The following is a 27,476-nucleotide window of genomic DNA, read 5'->3' as shown; positions in this document are numbered from 1 at the left end:
ATGCGTGTATACGCTAGTTGGAATGTAGTTGCTCTGAGGAGCATTCTGGGTGCATCTTTCTCCATGTCTGTCAGGAGAAACGCTGCCTTGTTAGGAAGTATACGTTGGAAGGTAGGCCGTTTGGTTAACAGGAAAACACAATCATAAACATGATGTGATGCATGAATGATGATCTGATGGCTGAGTATGACATGTATGTGAGAGGTCTGATGCTAAGATAATTCCCTTTGAATTGATATTTGAAGCCTGTGTCATATCTCATAAAATGTTCAATTTATCACACATATTGTCTATAATCAGGCTTCCAACCATGGAAGTTCACATTTTCCCATGAGTTGCCTATTGTTGTTGTGTTCCAGCACAAAATTAAACTTTTACATTCACAAATCACCAATATTTCCAGTAGAGAGCATATCTGAGTGTTTAGACTAAAACATATCGAAACATGCTAAAGAGTAAAACATGAAACGGCTAATCGCAATTGTGAGGTATAATGTAGCAATTACAAGCAATAGTCACAATTATGAACAAATACGCAATTGTGAAATAGTCACGCTTAAAAGAAATAAAGTTGCAAATGTGAGATATACGGTCAACAATTACAGGAAACATCTTTGCAGTTGTGAGATATCATGTCATATTGAGATGAACTCGCAATTACAAGAATAACATTGGAATTACGAGAAATAAAGTCACAATTGTAAGATAACGTATGGTCACAATTACAGGGAAAAAATCATAATTGTGAGATACAATGTCATTCTGAGATATAAAGTCGCAATTACGAGAAATAATGTTGCAATCATATGAAATAAAGTCATAATTGTGAGATATATGGTCACAATTACAGGAAAAAATTGCAATTGTGAGATGCAATGTCACATTAAGATATAAAGTCACAATTACGAGAAATAAAGTCGCAATCATAAGAAATAAAGTTGCAAATGTAAGATATATGGTCTCAATTACAGGAAAAAATTGCAATTATGAGATACGTCATATTGAGATAAAAGTCGCAATTACGAGAAATAACGTTGCCATTATGACGTGAAATAAAGTCACAATTGTAAGATATATGGTCACAATTACAGGATTTAAAAAAATTATAATAATTGTGAGATACAATGTCATACTGAAATATAGTCGCAATCACGAGAAATAATGTTGCAATCATGAAATAAAGTCACAATTGTGAGATATATGGTCACAATTACAGGAAAAATTTACAATTGTGAGATACGTCATATTGAGGTATATAATAGCAATTATGAGAAATAACGTTGCAGTTACGAGAGTTGCAACTACAAGAAATACTTTTGCAATTGTGAGATATACAATCAAATGATGAGATATGAACATTTCATAAGATATAAATACACTCACAATTACAAGAAATAAAGTCGCAGTTGTGGCTTTGGTTTTATTTGCTGTCGAGATCACAAATAACGAATCAGAATCGGACACGGCAAAAACATTGAATTGAATTGAACCGAACTGAATTTAATTGTCTGTTTGAACAGAACCTTATGCTTATTAATTCATCTTCAAAACAAAAGAGAAAAAATGCAGATAATGAATTGATCATAAAGTATATGACTGACCTGCTTGACTCTGGGCCTTCCAGGTGAAAACTTTCTCTTAGAGATGGCCGGCTTGCCCATGCCGATTTTTGGAGTGAATGGTATGAAGGTGGATGAAGGCACATTGCTAATGGCTTCTCCTGAGACAGCCTGGACCAGGGCATGGAGCTGGGACGCCCCCTGCCCAACCGAGGGCAACCCCTCAGGCTGCCTGCATGGAGGTTGCTGTAAAGACGTCCTCTCCTCCACCAGTGAGCTCAGCTTGGCCAAACATCGCTGATCAACATCCATAGAGATGTCCGTTTCCTCCGTGCGCCTCTCAGGAATGATGTCGTGCTGCCGCAACATAACATCCGTTTCCTCCAGGCTCTGAACTACTGGCGTAGTCTTATCAGTACTGACCTCAGGCTCTACAGTAACTCCATGCGCCTTTGAGGAAGGTTCCTCTGTGGAGGAAACCTCCATGGGTTCTTCCTCATGGGAAGTGCAGGCTGGAGTTGGCTCTTTGGTGGGTGATAGGTTGGATTTCTGCTCCTCCAGGCAGGGCTTGCTGTCATCCTCACTTTTGGAAATGTTTTCCGTGAGTGTAGCTGAAGTCTCTGGAAGCTCCTCTGTTTCAAAGGACGTCACAAGCTGCTGGACCGTGGACGTCTCCGGAGCTGAATCCAGTTTCTGCTCGTGCGGCTCTGAATCTTCAGGATCTTTTGTCTTTTGAGGAGATGTATCTGCAACATGGAACATTCCAAAATCAACATTCAAAATGACTTCCAAAGATTTACAAAAATACACAGGGATTTTCCACAGCGGGTCACAAGGTAAAATTGAACCATAATGTTATTATTATAACAATACTGACCATATTGTTATAATTATATTAAGAAGCAGGCTGTTTGGGCTTATTTTACTACTGCTTTATTCAGAGCTGAAATATTGATGGTATAGAACTGATGCAGAACTAATGGTATATAATGAATGCAGCTTTAATGACAGATTCAAATAAAATATTAATTGAGAGAGTTAATGGATTATTTGTATGTATTGTATTTGTCTTGTAAATGTAACCTGGTGAATAGTAACCTGGAAAAAAAAAGAATAATGAAAAGAAAAGAAATGACGACCTTATACATTTGGTCAGATACAATAAAATGTATTTTGTTGGCATGTGAAAGCAAAGTGGACATTAGAGAAAATGTTATGCATTTAAATACATGCAATAAAAATGATGTTAATGTTCGATTAAATCAACCTTAAATTAAATGTCCATTTATTTATTCAGGAGATGTGTTAATCCAAAGTGGAAAAACACAAGCAATTTACCATACAGGAGCCATTAAAAACATAATAATTTGAATTCTAAAGCAGGGCAGTACACAGCTAGAGAAGTCAAATAGCATTTTTATCTTTCCAATTTAAAACGTATTTGTAATTGTTTATATATATATATATATGTATTTATTGTTATAGGCTACTTGAACCAAACAAAGGAAGAACGTTTTTCTTCATAATCTTTATCAAAATGTATAATTAACAACCATTCTGATATGCAACATCCACTTTTCACGACCGAATCCCAATGTACAAAATCACATCCGTCCGATTACATTTTCTCTCAGTGAATATCCTGCCCTAAATATGTCAGATTACATAAATAAAATGGGATGTGAATGCTGTTTTATGCTGACTTCAATTTTTATTCCAGAATTTATGGTTATGGACTGGTTAATTGCTTGTGGAAGACGAGTGTCCTCGAATGTTATCATCAAATGTTCCTTTAACTGTCAAAGGATTTTTGAATTTTTCAACAAATTCATTCTCAACCACTTGTTTTGAACAACTAACATGTACAGGATCTTGGTTATGGTTAAGATAAGGGCATCTTCAATAATATTAAATATATGTATGAGTCACTGAAAGCAAACAGAGTAGATGAAGTACCTGAAGTCCTTTCATTTTCTGTGCTGTGGTGTGAGGTCTCGCTGGATTCTGGCTTGGCTAAATCGCCACTAGCGTCTGCACCAATTTCTAGAAAACAAAACAAAAAAACAAATCAATAGAGTGTCCCGACTTATGTTATGTAATACAAACTGCTCTAAGCACTAGTGGAAATAATTACAGGACTGGAAAAACAACTCAACAGGATAGAAAAGTGCAGAGGAAAGTGTGAACGCAGGCACATATGGCATGTGTGTTTTTCAGAAAACACTGTGCTCAAGAGAATACAATGGCTTTGAGCAGTACACAAATACTGACGGTAATCTTCGCCTCCTATTAGGACAATTTATCCAGTGTCTCCTTATATACACGCTGTACGTTTGATTTGTGCCTCTGACTACACTTTATTGTCCGTTTACTGTCTATAACATTGCTCTCTTCTGTTCAGTGTATGTCTGGAACAGCAAATGTCCACCTCAGGCACTTTAAGTCATTGATCCTGAGGGTCTTATCAGATCAATCACCTCATATCTCCACTAGAAACAGATAACCAACCATTACAGAAATCACATAATCACAGAAGACTAAATGACTATTGTGCGGAGCGGCTGACATTAGCGGAGCACCATCTGTAGTAATTAGAGGGCAGGTTTCTTTCTAATCAGAAGAGCAGAGATAGATCATGATTCTGATCTGGACCTGTGACTGCTTTAATAGAGAGAAGATACAGGCATACAATAATGACTCATGCTTTCGGTAATTCAGCACATCTTTTAATTACGGGAAGAAGTGCTACTTGCTACATGAGGGTTGTTATGTCAGATGAAGTCGGTTCTGGGTAATAGACGACGGTAATACATCCAGGTCATTTAATGTCAATGTCAGTGTCAAGTTAAAGGGCCATTTCATGTATTCCTTTTTTTTTTTGTCTTTTTTTTTTTTGAGTTAGAAATTCACAACAGGTACCAGTAGGTTAATGACCGATTTTAGACCTGTTTTTAATTTATTGGCATCAGACATTATTGGATATTTAATTGCTCATTTCCTCTATTTTTACATTTAGATTGCCTTTACCATTCATCCATCATACCCTTTAAGTTTGTCTTTAAAAACATTTAATAAGAAAGCTTTTAAAATTGTAATCAATTAGTTAAAGTAATTAAACAATTACAAAACAAACTGTAACGTTTATTTCATGGAAGGTTTGCTTCTCTCATTCTCATTCATAATCCATTAGGCCCATATGGGGACTTTCTCTGATGGGTGAACACTGCTAGATCTCGACATGTAACGTAATTTAATGTAATGTAATGGAGAAAGAGATAAAAAAGAAGAGAGAGAGAGAGAGAGAGCGAGAGAGAGAGAGAGAGAGAGAGAGAGAGAGAGAGAGAGAGAGAGAGAGAGAGAAGCAGAGTAAAAGCTAAAGAGAATGACCAAGAGCCATTGGGCATCATCTACAAAGGTGAACAAGGTTAACTCTCTGCTGTAAACAAGCTAAAATCTCTACAATCGATGTGAGGGTCAAAGACCAATGAGCCTTGAAGTCTTTAAAAGGCATCATCTTCATCCTGCATCATCCACACCACCACCTATGGCCACGTAACAAATTTCAAAATACCCCCCAAAAAATGTAAAAAATAGAAATATTACGTAGACTTCATAAAGTAGATGGGCGATAAATCAATATCGAAATGTATCAACAAAAATAAATCCACAATATCGATAATAAACATTTGATAAAAGATGAAACTAACAACTAACAAACCGCCAAAATAAAAGTTTGGTTTAGCTTACGGGGTTGGAACAACATGAGAGAGAGCAATTACTGAGAGAATTTTCATTTTTGGGTGAAAAAAGCCAAATACTTTAATAGCATGGCGCAACTGGCACCCTTCCTCCTGATTAGTTATCTAGATATATTTTAAAACAGCTGCCACTGGTCCTAATCCTGGCACTGAAGCTGATGATGGAACCATACTGCGACTCTAACCCAAATAATGCATTAAAGGGACCTGCTTGGGCACAGGGTGAAATCAAACTTGGATTTGGACCAAGTCTTTATGCTTTATATCACATTCTGTCCGAATTTTTTCCCCCACTATTGCACCATTTCAAAGTACAGCTACAACACACAGCATAATGCAAGCACACATGTTCAGGCCGCCCTGTGGCACACTAAATAACCATGAACCCAGCGTGGGATGAGGCCAGATCTCTCACCTCTACACCTAGAGATTTGCACCAGGACGAATAATGCTGTAAAAGGCCTGTGGGCAGCTGCTCTCCGAAAGGTTGAGGAATTGAGTTACTGACACTGTGCTGAGCATTTGTACACTGACAGCGGGGTGTTAATGTACCGCACACCAAAAGCTGGTTAAACGCAAAGCTGTGATGGAATACTACACATGGAGGAGATTGGCAGGAAAGTAAAACTTCCTGCAGGTCTGTAAAGTGAGACGGTCTTCAGTATTTAGGTGGAAAATTGCGTGCCACGGAAGACATACAGCTTTGGAACGTGATGACATGACTGTCATTTTTTATTTAATAATGAGCTATTTCAATGAATCACTATAGACTTTATCCAGATATTTGAAAGCACATAAGCAGAAAATATCACATAAGCAATACTTTCATAGAGTCTAAGCCTTCCCCAGGCAAAGTAGGTCCAGGCAAGTTTCAAATACCCCTTTCCTCAAGACCAGTCCAGGCTAATCCAGACAGATCTGAGGCATGTGGGCCTATGGGATGCTTTGGTCTACTCTTCCACTTCAGAAACTTCTGGCCTGAAGGACTGGGGTGCTTCAAAGAGCAAGCTCTGTCCTCAAGTTTCAAAGACTCCCAGCTGAACTCACAGTTACTGGACCACTGTGAAAGTAAGTGAACGGTAAAAAGCCAACACCAAGCCAAAAAGACACTGAAATCGAATAAAAACTTTAAAGATTCCATTCCAAAACCACAAAAACTTTCTCAGAAACCAAGCCAATAAAAAGCCTTTACAAAAACGATTAATGTAAATGATTCATGCCAAGGCAAACAAATTGATTTGTTGGGCCATTCAAAAAGAGGCAATAAGGCAGCCAATCTGTAAATTTAAACAACACATTCTCAGGAAAAAATTTTATCACTGGGGCAGTACTCTATCAAAAGGTATTAAAATATACTATTTAAGCACTAATGTTATCGATTTCACTGCACTGACACTATCGGATGAGAACCATGGTCGGGAACCATGTGTATTTGACCGTTTAAGCATGCAATCGAAGACTTGACTTGTATACTTTAGGGCAAGGGTGTCTAATCCTGCTCCTGGAGGGCCACCATCCAGCAAAGCTTATCTCTAAACCCAATTAATCACAGCTGAATCAGCTAATCAATGCCTCCAGGAATACTAGAAACTTCCAGGCAAATGTGTTGGAGGTAAACTCTACAGGGAAAGTGGCAGGAAAGAGAATGATAACTGCAAGCCTTACCAATGCAGACACTAAAGTTGGTCTCACCCGTCATTTGTTTTTCATCCATTTGCTTCTCTTCACTGGGCATCTCGCTGACAGGCTGATGAGGTTCTACGTCTTGAACTTTGGCAGGCTCAGGATCGTTGTTTGATGGAACTAGCTGTGCGTCTTCTTCAACGTCCACATGTGATTGAGTCTCCGCCTGGTTTCCTTCTGCATCCGTGCGCACAGGATCTGATTCAAAGCCGGCGTTTCTACAGCTGGAACATATGTGATCTTCTTTGGGCTGGGCATTTGCGTGACCTTCACCTGGTTGCTCACACTCTGGGTGGAACCACCTGGAAAAAAAAGAGGGAGCCAATGATTCACCTTTTTACTGCATCCAAAATCAGGTTCCAGAAATGGAAAATGTTTGGATCTGCTTAAAGCAGGGCTGTCCAATCCCGCTCCTGGAGGGCCGCTGTTCTGCAGAGTTTAGCTCCAACCCCAATTAAACATACTTGAAATAGCTAATCAAGTTCTTCCTAGGCACACTAGAAACTTGGAGCTAAACACTTCAGGACGGTGGCCCTCCAGGAGCAGGTTTGGACACCATTGGCTTAAAGGTATATTGAACAATCCTGTTCCAGAGTACAGATCTTTAAAGTGAATGTACCTTTTGCACTGATGGCAAGAAAGCAGGTCTTTGTGGGCTTCGGGATCTACGTCGCTGGGACATGAGCAGGGGAGGGTAGTGTCCTGTTGATCACCACAGTTTTGGCACAGTAGGCTGTTGTGGTGCCATTGTTCACTGCTCCGGGTGCCACACTCAACACACATCCGGCAGTTCTACAAAGCACACAGCTATGATTAGCTATACTGCAAGAAATAGGACATATTTTGTCATGACAACAACAAAGTCTACCAGAGCCGCCCATACCTTACACCTCCAGCCGTTGGTGGGGATAGAGTCCATAGCCGGCTGCATGCAGAAAGTGTGATAGCCTTTGTCGCACATATCGCACACTAGCATTTTAGTGTCTTCTCCAGGCTCCCTGAAAAACACAAGTCCACAGTCAATTCTGTACACCTGATTCCAAAGGCCCATAATTTCTTAAATGAATTAATCTCCATGGCTGTGACTACATTAATCCAAATACATTTAAAAACGCTTCTTTGGGCATTCCGTCCTTTTTGTCGAGCTTTTTAAAGACGCTCTCCCAAATGGATACATTTAAAAACGCAAATTTGCATTGTAATGTGGACTGAGGTATTCCAAAACAATGAAACATTTTTAGTCACGTGACGCATATTGTACCAATAGATATCTATCGTTATACTATGGTGCTATTCACTTGAATGTTGCTTAAAGGGATACTCCACTTTTTTGGGAAATAGGCTCATTTTACAACTCCCCCAGAGTTAAACAGTTGAGTTTTACCGTTTTCGAATCCATTCAGCCGAGTTTCTGATATTTAGAAGAATATCAGTAACCAGACAGTTTCTGGTCTCATTGACTTCCATAGTAGGAAAAAAAAAAATACTATGGAAGTCAATGAGACCAGAAACTGTCTGGTTACTGATATTCTTCTAAATAGCAGAAACTCCGCTGAATGGATTCGAAAACGGTAAAACTCAACTGTTTAACTCTGGGGGAGTTGTAAAATGAGCCTATTTCCAAAAAAAGTGGAGTATCCCTTTAAGATAAATGTTACTTTGTACAATCTTCATATTACATTTCTGCAAAGATGAGAGAAAAATTCACTCGCAATTGTTGTCCTACTTCAAAACTTGGGGGCAATTGCGTTTTCAACCATACATAGAATGGCGATTGAGTGTGACCTGGACGCACCAGTAAGTGGTGGGATATTTTTGGCTAGTAAAATGATTGTGCCAGAAAAATAGCATGAGAACTTTATTTTAACTTTACATCTGGTCTTTCTGTATCATCTCAGTGAGCTTTTATAATATTTTACACATATGCTGTAAGATGATTTAAGCATTTTCCAACGTGGATTAGAAGCTTTTGGAAAACGATGGAAAACGGTATGGTTGAAATAAAAACACCGTTCACATGTCTCCACTCCCCAGATTAACGTAGACATACCTATGTCACCCATCAGATTTTTATACAGCATATAATTGAATGTGTCTTATTAGGGACCATAAATTAAGAAGACCATATAAGACAAGAAGAGAAGGTGTCTGTTTATTCCACTGAAAAGCAAACTACTGCAACCTCAAAGGATGCATGAACAAATAAAGATGAGCTATTGAGGATTAATCTACAGGAATGAGTAACAGCGCAGGCACGCCGTACAGACTGAGGAGAATAAAAGGCAAAGCTTGGCTGCAACTCACTTGCATGTCTGACAGACTTTACACTCGGGGCACTGCCAGCCTGCCCTCTTCAGAGGAGTGACGCTGATGTCCAGACACATGCCATGGTAGTGCAACCCACAGCTGGTGCAAAAAAACTGGTCCAGGAGATCCCCGGGGCTGTCGCACAATATACAGTTCGACTCCTCTTCATCTGAGAGAGACAGAGACAAGAAATCAACATGAACCCTATTTACCATCTAAATCCAAGCTTCTAGTCTAATTTTGCACTATATATTGCACATTATGCTCACTTTACCTAATCAAATCCAATTTCCAATCACTTATACAATTAGATTAAATATTTTACTATATTACATATCCAATTAAATATCCAATATTGACTGATACGATTAATAAAAACAATGTCATATTGGCCGGTAACCAATATGGTATATTAGTGCATTCCTACTCTAAAGGATTTTGATGTTGTCTGGTCACCAATGAGATCCTATGGGATTTTAAAAACAACAGAAACATCTAGAACATTCAAGCTAAGACAAATTAGATTTCTTTGGCCAGAAAAAGCTAAATTAGCTTGTAAAAAAAAAGAAAAAAGTGACGAATATCAAATAAAATTTGGCCAGTCATACACTGTCGATAATAAACGTTTGGGGTTAGTAAGATTTTTTTTTTTTTTTTTTTTTATTAAGAAATCAATACTTTGATTCAGCAAGGATGAATTAAATTGATCAAAAGGGATGATAAAGACTTTTATAATGTCACAAAAGGCATTTTCAAAATGCTGTTGTTCCGAACTTTCTATTCATCAGAATCCTGAAAAAAATCTATCACAGTTTGCACAAAAACTGTTTTCAACACTGATAATAATAGGAAATATTTATTGAGCATCAAATCAGCATGTTTGAATGATTTCTGAATCTCCAAAATAATATAGAAACATCTTAAAGACAGAATATTTTAAATATTTGTTTAATGGCATCTTTTTTCTAAGCACTATGGTATATGATATGGTATAATTGAAAGTAAATTTTATTTTTTTTAAACATTTAATAGGCTTTAAAAAATATAACTTTTAATTTAAGGGAACTTAAAACAATCTTCAAATAAACCTATTGAAATGAATGTCACATTTAGCTGTGGCTTTAATATATCAGGACTCAACTCTAAGGTTTTTTTCTGCTGGCCCAGTCTCTTTACGTTCATTTAACACTTTTTAACTAATTTAAGACAGTGCTTACTAGGATACTCGACAAAACAGGAATTTTGACGTAATATTAAGTGTTTTTGTCCGAAACTTAATGTAATGAAAATTACAGTATGTTTTTATATTACATCAAGGCGTTGCTTTACAAGAGTGCATGAATTAATAGTAATAAAGACAGCACTCACATTTGCTGACGGCCAACTCAATGTGCTCTGTGCACAGGACAGAGCGCCTCCTGAAGTCCTGAAAGGTGCCGGCGGCCCCCGCGCAGGGGTAATGGTACGAGCGATCACACCCCTCCTCACAGCACTTGATGGATGCTCCAAGGCGCTTACAATATGCACAATGCTATAAAAGATGAGACATAATTGATGAGACCACTGACAATGCAGACTCCAGCTTTGATGCTAAAACATGTTAAAAGAGGGGGCATCAATTATTTGAACACAGTCTATAGTCCTTAACTGAAACCTTACATGCATTAACTGCTCATCACAATCAACATTCAAGCTTACATTTCTGGCAACTAATATTAAACCAAACAAATCTATACAATGAGACATGAAAGCTGACAGTGTAATGCCTGTGGTCAGACTAACAGCTAGCGAGAGCTGTGACAAACCACATCGATGACAGACTGACTGAGGTGTAATTATCCTATTATGCCTGTAATCTCCCACAGACCACAGAGGAGAGGGACCAATTCACTAAACAGTTGCGTCGCTATTGTGTGCAGTATCTCAGAGGCATGTGTATTGAAATTAAGTCACTTTGATCTAGACGTGCAGTAAGTCAAGCGCACTGCATTTTAAACAGCTGATTCAGGTGTCTGAATGAGAGTGGTGCATCTGTATAGAGAGTAAAGTACAGCAGATTGCAGTAGCCTGCTGCATCCTCCACAGAAATCTGCTTAACAGCCTGCAAGATTGTTGCAATTAGCTATCACAACTTAAAATTTAGTGATAAAATTTAGTACTTTTACTTGCTGAGATAAATCAAATATCCAAGTCACTTAATACAATGTCACATTTCAAGTTGACAACCTAAAAAATTGTTTTACAGTGCGACGAGCAAATTGGGGCATTTACTGGATTTGCATAATTCCATTAGTGAACTGGAAGTCCCCCTGTAGTCACTAATTGTATCCCTTAAAACTCATTTTTGATCACCAAAATGACAAATATAAAGGTTTTTTTCCTGTGAAAAATTCGACATGCCTTAGCTTGAATGCAACTCTACACCCTTGCTTCATATAGAGTATGTGGTTCCATGAATATGCTAATTAGCCCCGCCTCCACTCACTCACACCAGCTCACAGATTCACTCGGCCAACTTACTGAGGTAAACACTGCACAATGGTATCACTATTCACAACGTCGGACACATAACGGTAATTAATATGATTAGCCTTTTGCTTGACTATGTTATCAAATAGCTAATAATGTTGCTAATGTTACACAAACCATGTTCCCGTTCGCCATCTCAGAGTCAGACAGCTGCCTTCTAAAAATCATCAGAAACGCGCTGAACAACTCAGAACGTCAGTGGAGAAACGAATATAGTTCATCATAACATCGTAATATACGTAATGCACCCGCTATATTGATAAAAATGTACCCGATTTTGCATATCAACAGAAAAATATACCGGGATAACCTGGCTTCGCTGTTAATGACATGCTAAAGCCCGCCGGCACTGACGTGATTGGTTACAAGGTAAACCGCGTTTTTGAGAACGTTTCTTTGGTTCACTGCAGTTTTAAAGGAACACTCCACCGTTTTTTCATATTAAACTATGTTATTCCCTTAACTAAGACGAGTTGATACATACCTCTCTCGTCTCAGTGCGTGCAATCAATCGCTCTGGCGCGCGGCGACACTTTGATAGCACTTAGCTTAGCCCAGTTCAGTCATTAGGGACCAAACAGAGATGAAGTTAGAAGCAACCAAACACCTCCACGTTTTCCCTATTTAAATACAGTTACACGAGTAGTTACACGACCAAGTATGGTGACACAAAATAAAACGTGGCGCTTTTCTAAGCGGGTAAAAAGGATAACTATAATGTATGGCGGAATAGCACTTGGGAGCACTTCGACTCGGCGCAGTAAAAAGTCACGTTGGTTCTAATGACAGAAGTGAGAGGGAGAGGGGGAGGGGATTTTTCAGGCGTGACTTTGTGACTGACGTGATTGGTTACAAGGTAGTTTGTGACGTCAGAAACACCAGCGATTTTAAACCGCGTTTTTGAGAACGTGTCTTTGGTTCACTGCAGTTTTAAAAAGAAAAACTCAGCAATGGTGTTGACTTATGAATTTGCACATGGTTTGTATTAAAGCATATTAAAAACACCACATAGACATATAAACAACACATTACTGTCTTTGGTTCACCGCCGTTTTAAAGAGAAAATACTCAGCAATGGTGTTTACTTATGAATTTACACATGGTTTGTATTAAAGCATATTAAAAACACCACACAGACATATAAACAACATTAAAAACTTGATTTTCACCACAGGGGCACTTTAAACAACGCAGTCAGCATGTTTAAATAAATCAGGCATTATTTTTTAGTACCTAAACTTTAACCCTAATCATACCTAAACTTTTATCATACTAAATGTATGCTCTTAATATGAGGTTTAGTAAATGATGACAACATTTTCATTGGCTCAAAGTTCCCTCTCATCATATTTATCACCATAAAAAAAAGTCTCAACATACTTTTCACCATACTTGTCAAACTCTCAGTATTAGTGTTATCTAAAATACTGGAATTTCTCATTTTGATATTACACCTTGAGAAATATTAATATTCAATACCATTTTCACAACCACAGGGAAAAAATGGCACAACATTAAGGGCATTCAATTTGAACAGTATCTACATTAATTTACTTATATTTAAAGTATTTTCTTATCAACTGAAACTTTTTGATATAATGTAACTTTTTTTTTTTTTTTAACAATACCCACATCTACCCTCATTAAATGCCTGCAGCACTCAACAACCACTGGCAAAAAACCAGCAGCTGGAGCATGCAAGACCTCAGACAACACAATAATTGTGAATTAATAATGGCTGTTTACAAAAACAACTGTCACTGTGGCCTCGCTGCGAATTACATAACCTTTCAAACCTGTACTATGAGAGCAGATAGACGATTCCTAATAAATATTCAGGGAGAGCAAAAGAGTGTAATTCCTTAGAGGTCACACATCTCAGCTCTACAGTTGCATTTCATTAACTCCTGCCGACATTGCAGGTTGTTTCATGGGCCAGATGTACTCTTCCCTAATGTTAGGTTCCAATTTGCATAAACTATAACTGTAACCCATAACATCTTCCTGAAAACACTTACATATTTCCCTCTGAAAACCAGCACTAGGCCAATGTTCCTTTTTTTCTATTTGAATCGATCTGTTCTGCGTCTCTGTCCATCGTCCTGCTTAATGAGCTCCTCAGAAACCAGATGTACGCTAAAAGTCAACCAACACTGCGAGATGAGTCCAGACCTGACATGTCCTCAGCCATCATGTTTACAGCTGCTCTCCGCGTCTTATTAACTGCGCATTTTGTTTCACACCTCAAGCTGTTCGGCACCCACAGCAAATGGATTTTGATAAGACATGCCTTCAAATGGAGCGGTGCGCGATTTATGCACATCCATCTAAGGCGGATTCCACTAAAGCATGTCGATCTGGCGAGCCACCCATACGAACGTACAAATCACACACACGTATTAATTGAGCTCTCAACTGGCATTTACCATTAAATGCAGCGTTGCTGTAAATTCACAAGATTAAATGGCAGAGCGCTATTAAGGAATGTGATTCGAGGGAGTTGCTGCATGGGGGGTGTTAAGTGATGAAGCTGATGACGCCGCTGCCCCTTTGAGTGCCGTGACCTTTTCTATTTCACTGCTGATCAACGGCGACCTTTAGCAGCCAGTTAGAGCTCTCATCCGACTCTAGTGTTTCACAGAAACGCAGCAGCATGGCCATAAGAGTCAGCAGGTATATGAAGAACTCTAACAGGTGTCATTAGAGTGATATTAAAGGAGTAGTTCACTTTAAAATGAAAATAACCCCATGATTTACCCACCCTCACTCACACCTCACTAGGTGTATATGAGTTTATCGCAGTTATATTAAAAAATATCCTGGCTCTTCCAGGCTTAATAATGGCAGTGAATTGCAACCAACAGTTTGAAGCTCAAAAACATGCATCCATCCGTCATAAACAAACTCCACATGGCTCTGGGGGGTTAATAAAGGCCTTCTGAAGCAAAGCGATGAGTTTGTGTAAGAAAAATATTCATATTTAACATGTAAAATTCTAGCTTCCGTCTGGAATGACCATTCGCAGTCGACTTATGTATAAAGCGCAACTTACGCAACTTATGACGTCGAAAGTAGCGTAGCGTGTCATGGCGTAGCGTGCATAAGTTGCGCTTAGACTTAAGTCGAATCCGTATGTTCGTTCGTTTTGATTAAATATGAATATTTTTCTTAAACAAACTCATCGCTTTGCTTCATTAACCCACCAGAGCCGTGTTGAGTTTGTTTATGATGGATGGATTCACTTCTTTGAGCTTCAATCTGTTGGTTGCAATTCACTGCCATTATCAAGCTTGGAAGAGCCAGGATATTTTTTTTTGTATAACTCTGTTTCTATTCGTCTGAAAGAAGAAAGTCATAAACCCCTAGGATGGCTTGAGGGTGAGTAAATCATGGGGTAATTTTCATTTTAAAGTGAACTAGTCCTTTAAACAAGAGCAAGATATAAACAAAAAATGAGGGCTGGGCAAAAATATTTTTTTGTATTATATTATACTGATTATATTGGAACTGTAATGTTATTCTTTGGTTTGTGTCCAAAAAAATCATACATTGTTAGTAATATAATAAATTAACTGGATTATCAAAAAAAAGTAATTATGAAATAATTAATTTCCACAAAAATCATTAATTACTATAACTTGTTATTATTTACTAAAACCATTAAACATTTTTTTGTGGTAATTGGGATAAAGCTGAAATAAAATAAAATATAAAAATCTGAAATGTCACCTTGACATCTAAGTAAAATATATAAATAAATAAATAAATAAATAAAATAAGTTGAAATACTAAAATCACTAAAACTGAAATATATATATATAAAATAATAATAAAAAGCAGATAATAGGAGCCAGCATCAAAAACACTACATAATCTGGTGTCCAGCTTTGCTGGAAGCCATTAAGGACAAATTCTAAAAACAGTTTCAGGAAAGATAGCTCTCATAAAACTAAAATACAGGCACATTATGGTCAATCAATAAAACGAGGGGGAAAAAACACCATTAAGAGAGAGCTGAGCATTTTAACCCTCATTTGCATAACCTTTCAAGTTCTCCAGTGAGGTGATGTAATATTTGCATAAAGTTTACAGTCATTATTTTATTCACGAGTTCTTGCATGCTTCAGCCAAGATGAACACGAACGAGTTATCCCAGCATACCTCTGTGCTCCCTGAGTGGATGGCTTTGTCCACGTTTAGCAGTGATTGATCCTCCGCTTGACACACAAAATTTGACCACAACGCGCAGTTTTGATGGGCCCAGCACTGACCTGTCAACACAAGAAAGTTAGACAAGGAATTAGAAGATGACATGGGAAATTTCATAATGTACTAGTCTTTTCCAATTTTATTATATTCTTTCATCTGTTAAACATAAAAGGAGACACTCTGCCAAAACTCTCATTTTGTGTTTCACAGAATAAAGTCACCCAAATTTGGAATGATCCCTGGCAGAGCAGCAGTTCAAGTTCATTTTATTGGACTAGCAAATTTCTGGTCCTCACCTCAAATAAGTTTCATGTATCTGACTACACTGTAGTTTTAGGCTGCTTTCTGAAAGGCTGCTTTTTTTAGTTTCTTTAAATCATCCTGTTTCAACCGCTTGATATGAGAGTGAAACCTGGTTTCTTTATAGAAACTACACTTTCTTCTATAAAATCTTTATTACTTAAAAGTAACACTCAAAATTACAGTCTAGGCAACATTGTTTCTACAGTTTGCTTTTCTCTGAATGTGCCTTGGTGAAGTTTTTAACAAGTGCTTACCTGACTCCTCAAAGAGTGTTCGGACGTCAATGCCGTCTGGCAGGCCGACGTGGCTGAGCTCATCCCAGAATCTGCCTCCTGCTTCCTCTGCCCCGACACTGAAGACAGACACAGAGTGATTAGCGGTGATCAGGTTTTAGTCTCACACCATGTCCTAACCATGATTATCTGTTTGTCCAAACAATGGCAGACGGGGGAAAGTGATCTTCAAAACAGTCATTATTTTAGCATTTTTATTTGGTGAATGAAATTAAAGGTAGCCTACACTACAGCCCCTTTCACACAGAGATTCCGGAAAATACACAGATAAAGTGACCCGGGATTTGACCCGGGTTCGTTTGATTGGTTCATTCACACTGCCAGTGATTTCAGACGATTTCTCCGGAATCAGAGAGTGCGTTCAGCACACAACCCGTAAAAATCCCATAAAGACACGTGACATTGATGTGACTTGTAATGTTTCTTAGCGTCTTAAGTTTGCTTATTGCTTATCCCGGGTCGTGTTTGCGTTCACACAGAAGGCGTTCTGGCAATTTCCCGGCAATTTGTGTGAAAGGGGCTTATGTAACAAATGAACTAAATTTAAATAATGAGTCGGGGGATTTTTAATCATAAAGGTAATTTAATCATAAAATGGCTATTGTTTTGCATTAATAAGCGCAGCAACTAATAATATTACATGTTTATTTCTTGGAAATGCAAATTTGACAATAAAGCACTGAGCTTAATTTGAGATTTAACTTTTATTAAAAACAGAAACATGTAAAAACCTAAAAACTTTAAATATTTTTTATTTTTGGACATCACATTAAAAATAACATTTAAATTGGATAGTATTTAGAGCTTTGTAGTGCTAGAAAAAGTGAGAAGCACTTGAAATCACTTGAATTTCACTTTCAAAAGGTCAAAACGTCAAAACATTCGACTATTTCTGCCACAAAACCATGGTTACAGTTAGCGTAACTACATTGAATCCATGGTGAATGTTGGTGATTTGTGGACTGAAAAGCCTTCTATAACTTGTTCGTTCACGGCACATTGTTTCTCCAGGTTTCCACGTCTGCGTGTTTGATGTGATATGGTTTATAACAGAAATCTGAGCCGAATTTGAATGCTTCTCATTGGATTTCTCAGCGCTGTGTAGTAACGGTGTCATGTGATCAAGATCGGTCGACGAGTAAACCTGTTCTGAACTCGTGCTTCACTGTCTAATATTCATCCGAGCTAATAAGCCGTCAGCGCTGTGCAGCTCAAACGTTTCATTTGCCACTTGATGTTTTTCATAATACAACAGAAATGGCAGCTCTTATCAGTTGGGCAACGTGGTGATCACACCACCGCGACCTCTAACAAAATGTATTCACACCGCCAAGAAAAAGGGTTGCAAAACTGATTGAATAAGCACAACCAAAACAATGTTCTTCCACAAAATGCAAACGGTTTTTAACGGCTAGAGGGCCAAGAGTTACTTAGTGTATCTTTAAGACATTTCACTTTAATAAACAGTGCAGGTATGTTGACCAATATTTTGGACCAATGAGATTTCACTATGGACGGGCTACCCAGAAAGATGCAACTAAAATGGAAACCATCCGAATGTTCCATTGCTAAAACGATTGTCACAGTTGTAGCTGGTTTGGACAAAAACTCAGGGTGCACTTTGTTTTGTCATGCCTTGTTGGGACATGGTATCAGAAGAGAAGGAAGAGCAAATGAAGATGTGTCAAACCAACAACGGTTTTCTAAGTGAATGAAAAGATCAAATATTATATCAAGGAGCAATACAAATGGACTATTTCTGTAATAACAATTAAAAATAGTGCAACCACACTGCCACAGAAAACAAGTAACAGCATTTTCCAAAATATATTCCCTTTAAACGTGGAACATTTACAGAACCATTATTGGTCGGGCACCAGCTTATTTGCAAAATATGCTACAATGTCACTCTGCCAAATATCAATTTAGATCACCTAACTGCATCTAATTCCAAATATTCCCCGAACAATCTGTCTCTGGCTGCTCTGCCTTTAAATTTACACCACTAATGATGGAATGAGCAGCAAAAAACATTGAAAATTGGCATTTGCATCTCAACATTAGCTTTTACTAACACCTGCAAATTCCTAGGTCGCTGTACAGTGTTATAGAAATAAAATATTATAAGCCGTTTTTTATTTGATATTAATTAATCAGCACATCATGTACTAAATTCAATTAAAAGGTTTCACAGGCCTAATTTCTATAGACCATATATAGAGTGAGATGAATGTGAACGTGATCTCTATTACTGCTGGCCCTCTATCATGAACCACCGGCACAAGGAGAGTGTTAATTTATTCTTGACATTCAGGGACTGGAGGGGTTTGACTCACAGCCATTTTAATTTAGGAATGGGGGGTTGGGGGGGGGGGGGGGGGTTGCGTGGGATGGTGCTGATTGATTAACCACTTACACAGAAATGACTCATCGTAAACACATCATGGGGCAAAAATGCATCCATCACAGCTCGGCACATCTCATTATACCCCTCCCCTATCCACCTGCTGGGACGGCTGACATATACGAGGGGTCAACTGTGATTTCAAACGCAGAGTGTGCTGCTGACTGACATTCTGTGTAATCCCATGACAATAGATGAGGATGAAACGAAATATAATTTCTGAGTGCCGTATTATTTTACCTAGTAGTGCTCATACTGTAAATACAAATGGGGTTTCATGCTATGTTACATAACCTAACAAAGCAATTAAATGATGTACACTAGGCAAAATCAATATCACGAGCATGGAAACCAACACAAACAAACAGGTTTCCATAAATAACACATTTGATAACATATAGCTACCATGCAGTGGTGAAAGAGCTTCATGTGGCATGCAAAAAAAAAAAGTCTTTGCACCACAGTGACACAAAACGGAAGTATGCGCCAAAACTGATATACCAAAGATGTTGTGGTTGATTAATTAATAACTTTACAATTCAATTATATTTTGTCTAAATAAATTAAAAATAACACATTAACACTAATAAATAAAAACATGTTTAACATTCTTTTAAATGCTACAAGCGAACTTAGGCAGAACAATATTATAATGCACAGTATGAAAAGTGGATATTCATTTTGAAATGGCTAAAGATTACATTTAATAGTACATTTTTAATGTAATTTTATATTAACTTTGAGTGTTAGATGACAGCTAAATGAATCTTTATGTGAGAACGGTAAATGAGCATGAACAATAAAATATTCAATTTGTTTCAATACTATAAAAAATATCTCTAACATCAGCCAATATTGTGCCAAATGTAAATATTACAATATATGCTTATGATAAGTTTTGGGAACAAACTTACAAATGTCAAAAGGACATTTAGAAAAAAATAAATATATATATATATATATATATATATATATTTAGAATATATATATATTCTATAGATATATATACTATTTATCATAAGGTTAATGATTAGGGATGTGCCCGAATAAAGTATTCGGCTTCAGGCACATACCTATAAATGATTACCGGTATAATGTTTGCCAAAAGGGGAAAAAAAACAAGAGAAAACGGAAAAAAAGAGATTAATAATGGAAATCAAAAAAAGTTTTTTTTAAATAGGCTTCATAAAAAAAAACAACAAAAAAAACATGCTGCAGTAAACGAACCAAAAAATTCTCTTTAAATTGTGTTTTTCCACCATTCCGACTAGCTACTCCACATTCAGACCTGCTGCTCGATACTGCGGGCCACAGATGACAAAGCTCAGCAGGGCTGGCTAACCGCCAACATCAGACTGGCAGCACATTACGTCACACGTGCCCCTGGGAGACGGCTGATTGGCTCCAAAGAGCCAAGACAAATTAGGCAGCTGTGCGAGAGAGCAGGGAGAGGGCCCTTTGTTGGACTGAGCGCATGCTGGGGCCGGCGTCTCACATCTCGCTCTGTGACTCCCAATAGCTGCAGGGTAATGATCAGCTAGGGGAGAACGCTCGCAGAGAGCCACATATGAAAAGCAAATAGCCAACAGCCATGTGTGTGTTTATACCTTTCTGAATGAAGCACAGGACGCAGGATTTAGATCTATCCGGCTAATGCCATACTATTGGGGTTGTATAGCACTATGACATCAAATGTAAATCAAGCATGACAGGCGTTTGCTTACATACATGCAAAACACAGGCTCGATTATGTGCACAATGTGGAGGACGACATAAACGGTAATTTATGCCAATAATCTTTTATATTCCTTTTACGTACACCTACAGTGACCCTAAAGACTGTAGTAATTGCTGATGAAAATTCAGCTTTGCCATCACAAGAATAAATAAACGGAGCAATTCCAAGAGGGTCCTCACACCATCGGTGCTCTGGCCCTAATTACATTTTAAAATATATTAAAATAGAAAACAGTTATTTTAATATTTCAGAATATTACTGGTTTAACTGTATTTATCCATTAAATATGCAGTTGATAACATACTTGGTCAATATCACAAAATAAATAAATGGGCAAGCTCCAATTTCTAATTGACTAGTTGCACATTTATGATATTAATTTAATTACTCGCATATATCCTGGGTGGTGGATTCGGAACATGGTTTGAGTTTCAGGGCTGAGAAACATATTATGTGTAACATTGCTAGCAATTTTCTATGTTACAGAGAAATACTAAACCATAGAATAGAGCCTTTAAAATCTAAATAAAGTGCAGTCGAGAAAAAAAGAAAGAAAGGAGACAACCTGAACATTTTAATATCTTATTAATAAACTAGTGTTTCGGTTGCAAACAGGGTTCCCACACCTTGGTTAACTTCAAATTCAAGGACCTTTCAAGGACTTTCCAGGTCCAATACCCTCAAATTCAAGGACTTAATGACTTAAGGTTACATCGTGTTACCTTGTAAGATACATTGTTACAGTTTTCATGTGTCAAACACAACTATGCAAAAAGCTTTTTTTGCATTTCTTTTTTGGCCATATGACAGAGATCTGATATTCTATTTGTCGTATTTCTGTTTTGCATAAAACTGAAGAATATTCAGTACATCCTATACTGTATTCTAAAATGATCTGATATTAAATGCATGGATTTTATTGAAAAGAATTAGGCTCATGTAACCAGAAGTTTTGAGATATATGTATGAATATGCTTTTCTTGCCTTATGGGTTTACATTACCTTCACAAGCATTCTTTGTAATCTTCTTTGTTGAGCCAAATATCTTGAAACTTGCATTTTCCAGGCATCGCGTTTCAGCGGTTTCAGCCTATTTTTGCAATGTTTCACAGTGTGTCTGCGAAACTCGAGGTACCATCGTAGTAGTTTCGTGCGCGCGTAACACTAAACATGTAACGTAACGAATAAATGCGCGTAAATAACGTTAATCAAGCAAACTAGTGTGCATAGGCCACGAAGTGTTGGCGAAATAACGCATTAGTGGACCGGAGGGAATAATATGGAATTTTTTTCCAGAAAACTTCTTGCACAAAATAAATTCAAGCACTTTCAAGGACCTGTATCTATATATGTTTATTTCCAAACACTTTCCAGGGCCTTGAATTTATTTTTTCAGATTCACAAACTTTCAAGGATTTCAAGGACCCGTGGGAACCCTGTGCAAAGATGAATTTGATGAAGCTGACTTGCCATCTTCCGCAGTTTAGTGCATGTGCCTATAGAGAGAAATGCACGTTAAGTTAAATGTCATGCAGTAAGTGCTGTACTAATTTAGGTTTATTTAGGTTAATGTTTCAAAAGATAAGCCATTTTTGAGGTTGATGAATAACAGGCGAACGGTTTGGATTTCCTGCCCGACATAATTACCACATGGCCCAGCCCTGTTAATGATCTGTTCGTCACGGACTGCGTGACTTTGCCACTCCCTGTGGAGTTTTTTTTCCTACCGACTAATTAAAATTTGTCCGACTAGGCCTCGTCGATTAACGTTTAGTCGACTATTAGGGGGCAGCCTTAATTTCTAAAGGATCAAGTGACACTGAAGACTGGAGTAATGGCTGCTAAAAATTCAGCTTAGACATCACAGGAATAAATTACATTTTAAAATGTATTAAAATAGAAAACAATGGTTACATTTTTAAATTGTAATAATATTTCACAATATTATTGTTTTTACTGTATTTTTGATCAAATAAATGCAGCTTTGCATAAGAGACTTCTGTAAAAACATTTAACTTATAACCTGAAAGCCAGTATACACTACTACTACTACTACTACTACTACTACTACTCAATGAACAGCTACAATGTGCTTTAAATCAAAGTATGTGGGATAAATAAGCACTGCCATTTGCTAAGATGACACAAAGGGTCACTTTAGGACGAATACTGTTTGCTTCTCATGAGTCTGTCTCCAGGATATTAAGCAAAAACACACACATACTAGAGCAATGAGTGCAATTTTCAACTGGAATGATCCGTATTCAGTCTCTGCCTGAAATTTCATCCAGATGAGGGTGATTCAACCAGTGACGTCAGGTATCAGCGCCCTGCTGCCAGTAACAGACCTACCGTTCAGAACAGCCCTTACATACACCGTCACAGAGAGTGCAAACACGCACACGCACATCCTTTGGCTCGTGTAACACTTTCCTCTCTCTGACATCGGCCAATACCATCTGATCTACTTCACAGGGGCCGACCAAGAAGAAGAAACGTGAGAGTTGTGTCGTCGTGAGAGAAGCCCCATTTAGCTGAGCTCATTTAAACATTACACTACACATCACAGCTGATATCATACAACAGCCCCACTTGCCCCAGCCAATCAGCTTACCTCTCTGGGCCCCTGTGTCTCCCTGATTGGCTGGCAGCCCCACTCTTGTCGTCATGGTCATGGCCCTCTTCTGTCGAGGATTGTCGGAGTGGAGGGTCGTATCCGGGCGTGACCCTGAATGGCTTCAGATCCCCCTGGCCCAACAGGCTTCGACCACCACAGTAACAGAAGGCACAGAGCTGTTCGCTGTGAGGAGATGAGAGGAATGCGGTTAGCGGATGAAACGAGATGGCACATGTTTTAGTTCTGAACATGTGCAACGTAATGGGTTTAATGGAATGTTTCGGTTAAATGCAGAACGTTCCTTTAACACTCAGGGACCCACTATAGCAAAATTGCTACATTTAGTTTAAAACAACAAAATATTCACTCAATGTTTGACATACAAACTATATATAACAGAAGCTCACTCTTCGGCAGGAAAATAATTACAACTGACCCTTCGCTAAACTCCAACCCCCTCGGTCAGTGCTAATTCAGACTAGCTTTACAGAACATAGGAGTGAACAGGAGATTTTTGAGAGATTTTCAGTAAAATGTGCTCATAAACTTGTGAAATTGATTGGATATTATTTTTAGTTGGCATTGTGTGTGACATTGCAAACCATTCTATCTGCCATTTCTATTTAAAGAAACTATTAAACTTCACAATAACATGATTAAAAACTCATTATCGAGTATCAAGTCAAATGCGTCTCACTGTCAACTGAAACTTGGAGTAAATGTATCTTTTGAATGAGGATTGATACATTGCTTAATCACACTTAATCGCACTTCTCAGGATTTATTTAAAGATAAAAAAAAAAAAAACAGTTATATCCTTTCCGGGTATCTTGTACCACTGTTATGTGCGTCAACAACAGTTTATTATATTTTAGTTGATTTCCATAAAATTGCTATTAAAAATACCCAAACACAAAGATGTACCATAGACTTGCATTAGAAAAGAACACGAGCTCGTCCAAGAAAATGTCAGTCAAGAACAGTTGCTAAGGTAGGATTGGCCAGAAATGTTTTTAGAGTGGGGCTTATTGAAAGGACAGTTTGGATCTCCCAGCATGCCAAATTCACGCTTAATTGTTATAGATTAAATTAGAAAATCGTTCCCAATACTTAATAAAGCAAAAAGTGCCGTGAAACCATGGTTTACAGTAACAGCAGAAGGCCGTTGTCAGGCTTCAATGTGTTTGAAGATGAACGTAATGGCCTGTTCATAACTACAACGATATTTCTGTCATTCAACTCTTGGGAGATTAGTATGGTAATAGAGATTGGCATGGTAATGGATATGGCAATGTTAATGTATTTGGTCTTGGCGGAATAGATCTGCTACGCTGCTACTGCTGCAGAGCAATAAACTGAGACTTGCTACTGCCAATACATTCACAGACATTGCTGTGAGCAAGTAAGACATGCTGCGGCTGCTGCACATACAGTACTGTGCAAAAGTCTTAGGCATGTTAATCCCATCTCCATAAAGCTTGTCTGCTGAAGGAAGCATGAAGTGCTCTGAAAATGTCCTGGTAGACGGCTGCGTTGAGTGGACAGCACAGTGGACCAACACCAGCCGATGACCAACACAGACTGTGGAAACTTCACACTGGACTTCAAGCATCTTGGATTGTGTGCCTCTCCATTCTTCCTCCAGACTCTGGGACCTTGGTTTCCAAATGAGATGCAAAATTTGCTCTCATCAGAAAAGAGGACTTTGGTCCACTGTGCTTTATTAAATCCAGAGTCAACGCAGCCGTCTACCAGGACATTTTCAGAGCACTTCATGCATCCTTCATTTTCCAGCAGGATTTGCACCTGCCCACACTGCCAAACGAACCAAAACCTGGTTCAATGACCATGGTATTACTGTGTAATTACTGTGTGATTTCATGTAATATTCTAATTTTTTGAAATCCTGTTTTCGTGGGTTTTATGAGCTGGAAGCCCAAATTATGTACAAATAAACAACTAAATACTTGAAATCGTTTAAGTTGTGGGCCCTGAATCTATAATCTATGGAAGTTTAACGTTTTGAATGGAATTATGGAAATAAATAAACTTTTCCATGATATTCTAATTTTTTGGAAAGGGTCTGTAGATAATGACGTGATCGCTACCAAATGAGTTAAGGACCTATCAGTCTACCCCACCTAGAGTTTCATGACAGAACTATAGGTATTAGCATCCACACCAACGCACGATAACGTTCTGTTTGCTTTAAATGCTCAAGCTCTTAATACACTTTTGGATTCTAATTGGCTGTCAATGTTTTTATCGTTTAACTGGGGAAAAAAATTGCTGTGAAAGAGATTCCTACGATATCGTTTATCTCTGTCATTCTTTTACATTTATAAAGATTTTTAAAATGATACAGTCTTATGTGTTTGGATTCGGAACAACATGAGGGTGAGTAAATTATGACAATTTTTGTTTTTGGATGAACTATCACTAAAATATAACAGTAGTGAAATTGTGCAACCTAGAATGCCCAGTTTTTGATTTTGTTTAAAAAAAAAAAATGTATAAAGATCATTTTTAATAACTTGTGGCTTTCTAAAAAAAAAAAAAAAACATTTAAGGAATAATATCAACAATAACAATAAAATATTTGATATATTTAAATTTGTACCATACATTTTAAATGAATGAAATACACTGCAATAGATTCATATATACCTGAGAGTCTCTGACTGTTACACTCAAAGGAGAAAAAAGCAAGTTGCAAAATCAAAGTTTCTAATACTAAGAAGTATGTGGGAGTGTTAGAATTCACACATGCTGTGTCTTTTGTTTGTGAAAATTTTTCAACAATTAAACCAGAACTCCACTATATCCTCACTGCAATAAAAGTGAGGAGACAGCTTCGCAAAATATAGCTACATAACATTTAGACACAACAGATTCAACAGTGAAATCACGGCCAGCAATATGATTAATTCCTATTTTACAACTTTCAAATGAAAATGATCACATCATCATGACATAAAAAAACTGTCACAATGCAAAAACAAACAAATTTGCAACAGACTGATTGCAGACTTGTGTTGCAATGTCGCTACATCAAATTTATTTTGATGATGGGTGCATGATTTCTGTGAAAAAATTGTCACTGCAATAATCCTCAAGATTCTGTAGTTTTGTCAGTGAGGCTTGTTGTGTTGACATCACAGCTTATGGAGGAAAACTGTAAATATTGAGCAGCCCTCAGATATAAAATTGGTCCCCACATCATTGGCCCTCATAGGCAGTAGCGTCCATCCTAAAAAGCTATCTTTCAGTCTGTTAGCAACCTTTCATGGACTGAAGCCTGGGAGACCTGCGGCCGTGGTGAGTTCACTGTTTGGACAGGGGTTTGTGTGTTTATGTATGTTTGTGCATGTGTGGCAGGGGAACCTTAAATTTGTAGTGTAACATCAACATTGAGGCATATTCAGCTGAGAGCATAAACAAACAGACACGGCGCATACATACCAACAAACCCAGAGACGGGACTCCAAGAAAAAGATGTGTCTAGAATTAAATATGTTTAAAATAGCATACTAACATATTACACTTGCCAAAATGTGGAGTATGCAACAGCGCATATGGTATCGCATAATGCAATGCTCTTGACTTGACCATTGATTTCCATTGTAAAGAAAATATATATATATTTTTCAGCTCTCAGTCTCTTTTTTTCTCATGATTTGACAATGTAGCACGGTGTTTCTCAGCTTTCAACAGCTCACAAGACCGTTTTCAGTGGGTCGCGGAGTGTGCAGTCAAAGAAATAACAAGAAACGTAAAACGCGCAAATGCGGCGGCGTGCTGTATATCACGGATCGCGAAAGAAATTACGAGCATGTAATGTAATTATTATGTTGTCAATTAGCAAGTCATGAATTACCAAAAATATACGTAATATATTACGTAACTGGTATGTCGTGTGATTTAATGATCAAACCAGCTGAGAACCACTGATGTAGCATACTTCTGTTTGAAATATTTATTGTACACAATGCCTACGGTTTCTATGCAAAAAATAATAGTCAACATACAGTATAAGTAGTAAGCAACTATTCTGTTCTGAACAATGAATGACTGAA

At 37.8% G+C, this 27,476-nt stretch overlaps 1 protein-coding gene across 7 annotated transcripts in view; it reads right to left on the bottom strand.

Moving 5' to 3' along the window:
- kmt2cb (lysine (K)-specific methyltransferase 2Cb) overlaps positions 1-27,476 on the bottom strand; it is a 101,887-nt gene that overhangs the window by 51,398 nt on the left and 23,013 nt on the right. For 5 of the 7 annotated variants that reach the window (XM_084411165.1, XM_084411167.1, XM_084411169.1 and 2 more), the window contains exons 5-14: positions 23,398-23,583; positions 16,603-16,700; positions 15,998-16,107; positions 10,676-10,838; positions 9,305-9,476; positions 7,884-7,998; positions 7,620-7,792; positions 6,983-7,302; positions 3,516-3,602; positions 1,602-2,305 (exon numbers count right to left, since the gene is read on the bottom strand). In XM_084411165.1, the coding sequence (XP_084267291.1) occupies positions 1,602-2,305; positions 3,516-3,602; positions 6,983-7,302; positions 7,620-7,792; positions 7,884-7,998; positions 9,305-9,476; positions 10,676-10,838; positions 15,998-16,107; positions 16,603-16,700; positions 23,398-23,583 (2,128 nt within the window). The remainder of the gene's footprint in view (positions 1-1,601; positions 2,306-3,515; positions 3,603-6,982; positions 7,303-7,619; positions 7,793-7,883; positions 7,999-9,304; positions 9,477-10,675; positions 10,839-15,997; positions 16,108-16,602; positions 16,701-23,397; positions 23,584-27,476) is intronic. The other 2 variants (XM_084411168.1, XM_084411170.1) reach the window with 1 other exon arrangement.

The sequence above is a fragment of the Rutilus rutilus genome (assembly GCF_951802725.1).
Source record: "Rutilus rutilus genome assembly, chromosome: 6".
Taxonomy (NCBI): Eukaryota; Metazoa; Chordata; class Actinopteri; order Cypriniformes; family Leuciscidae; genus Rutilus; species Rutilus rutilus.
This window is presented reverse-complemented; position numbering and strand designations above follow the sequence as displayed.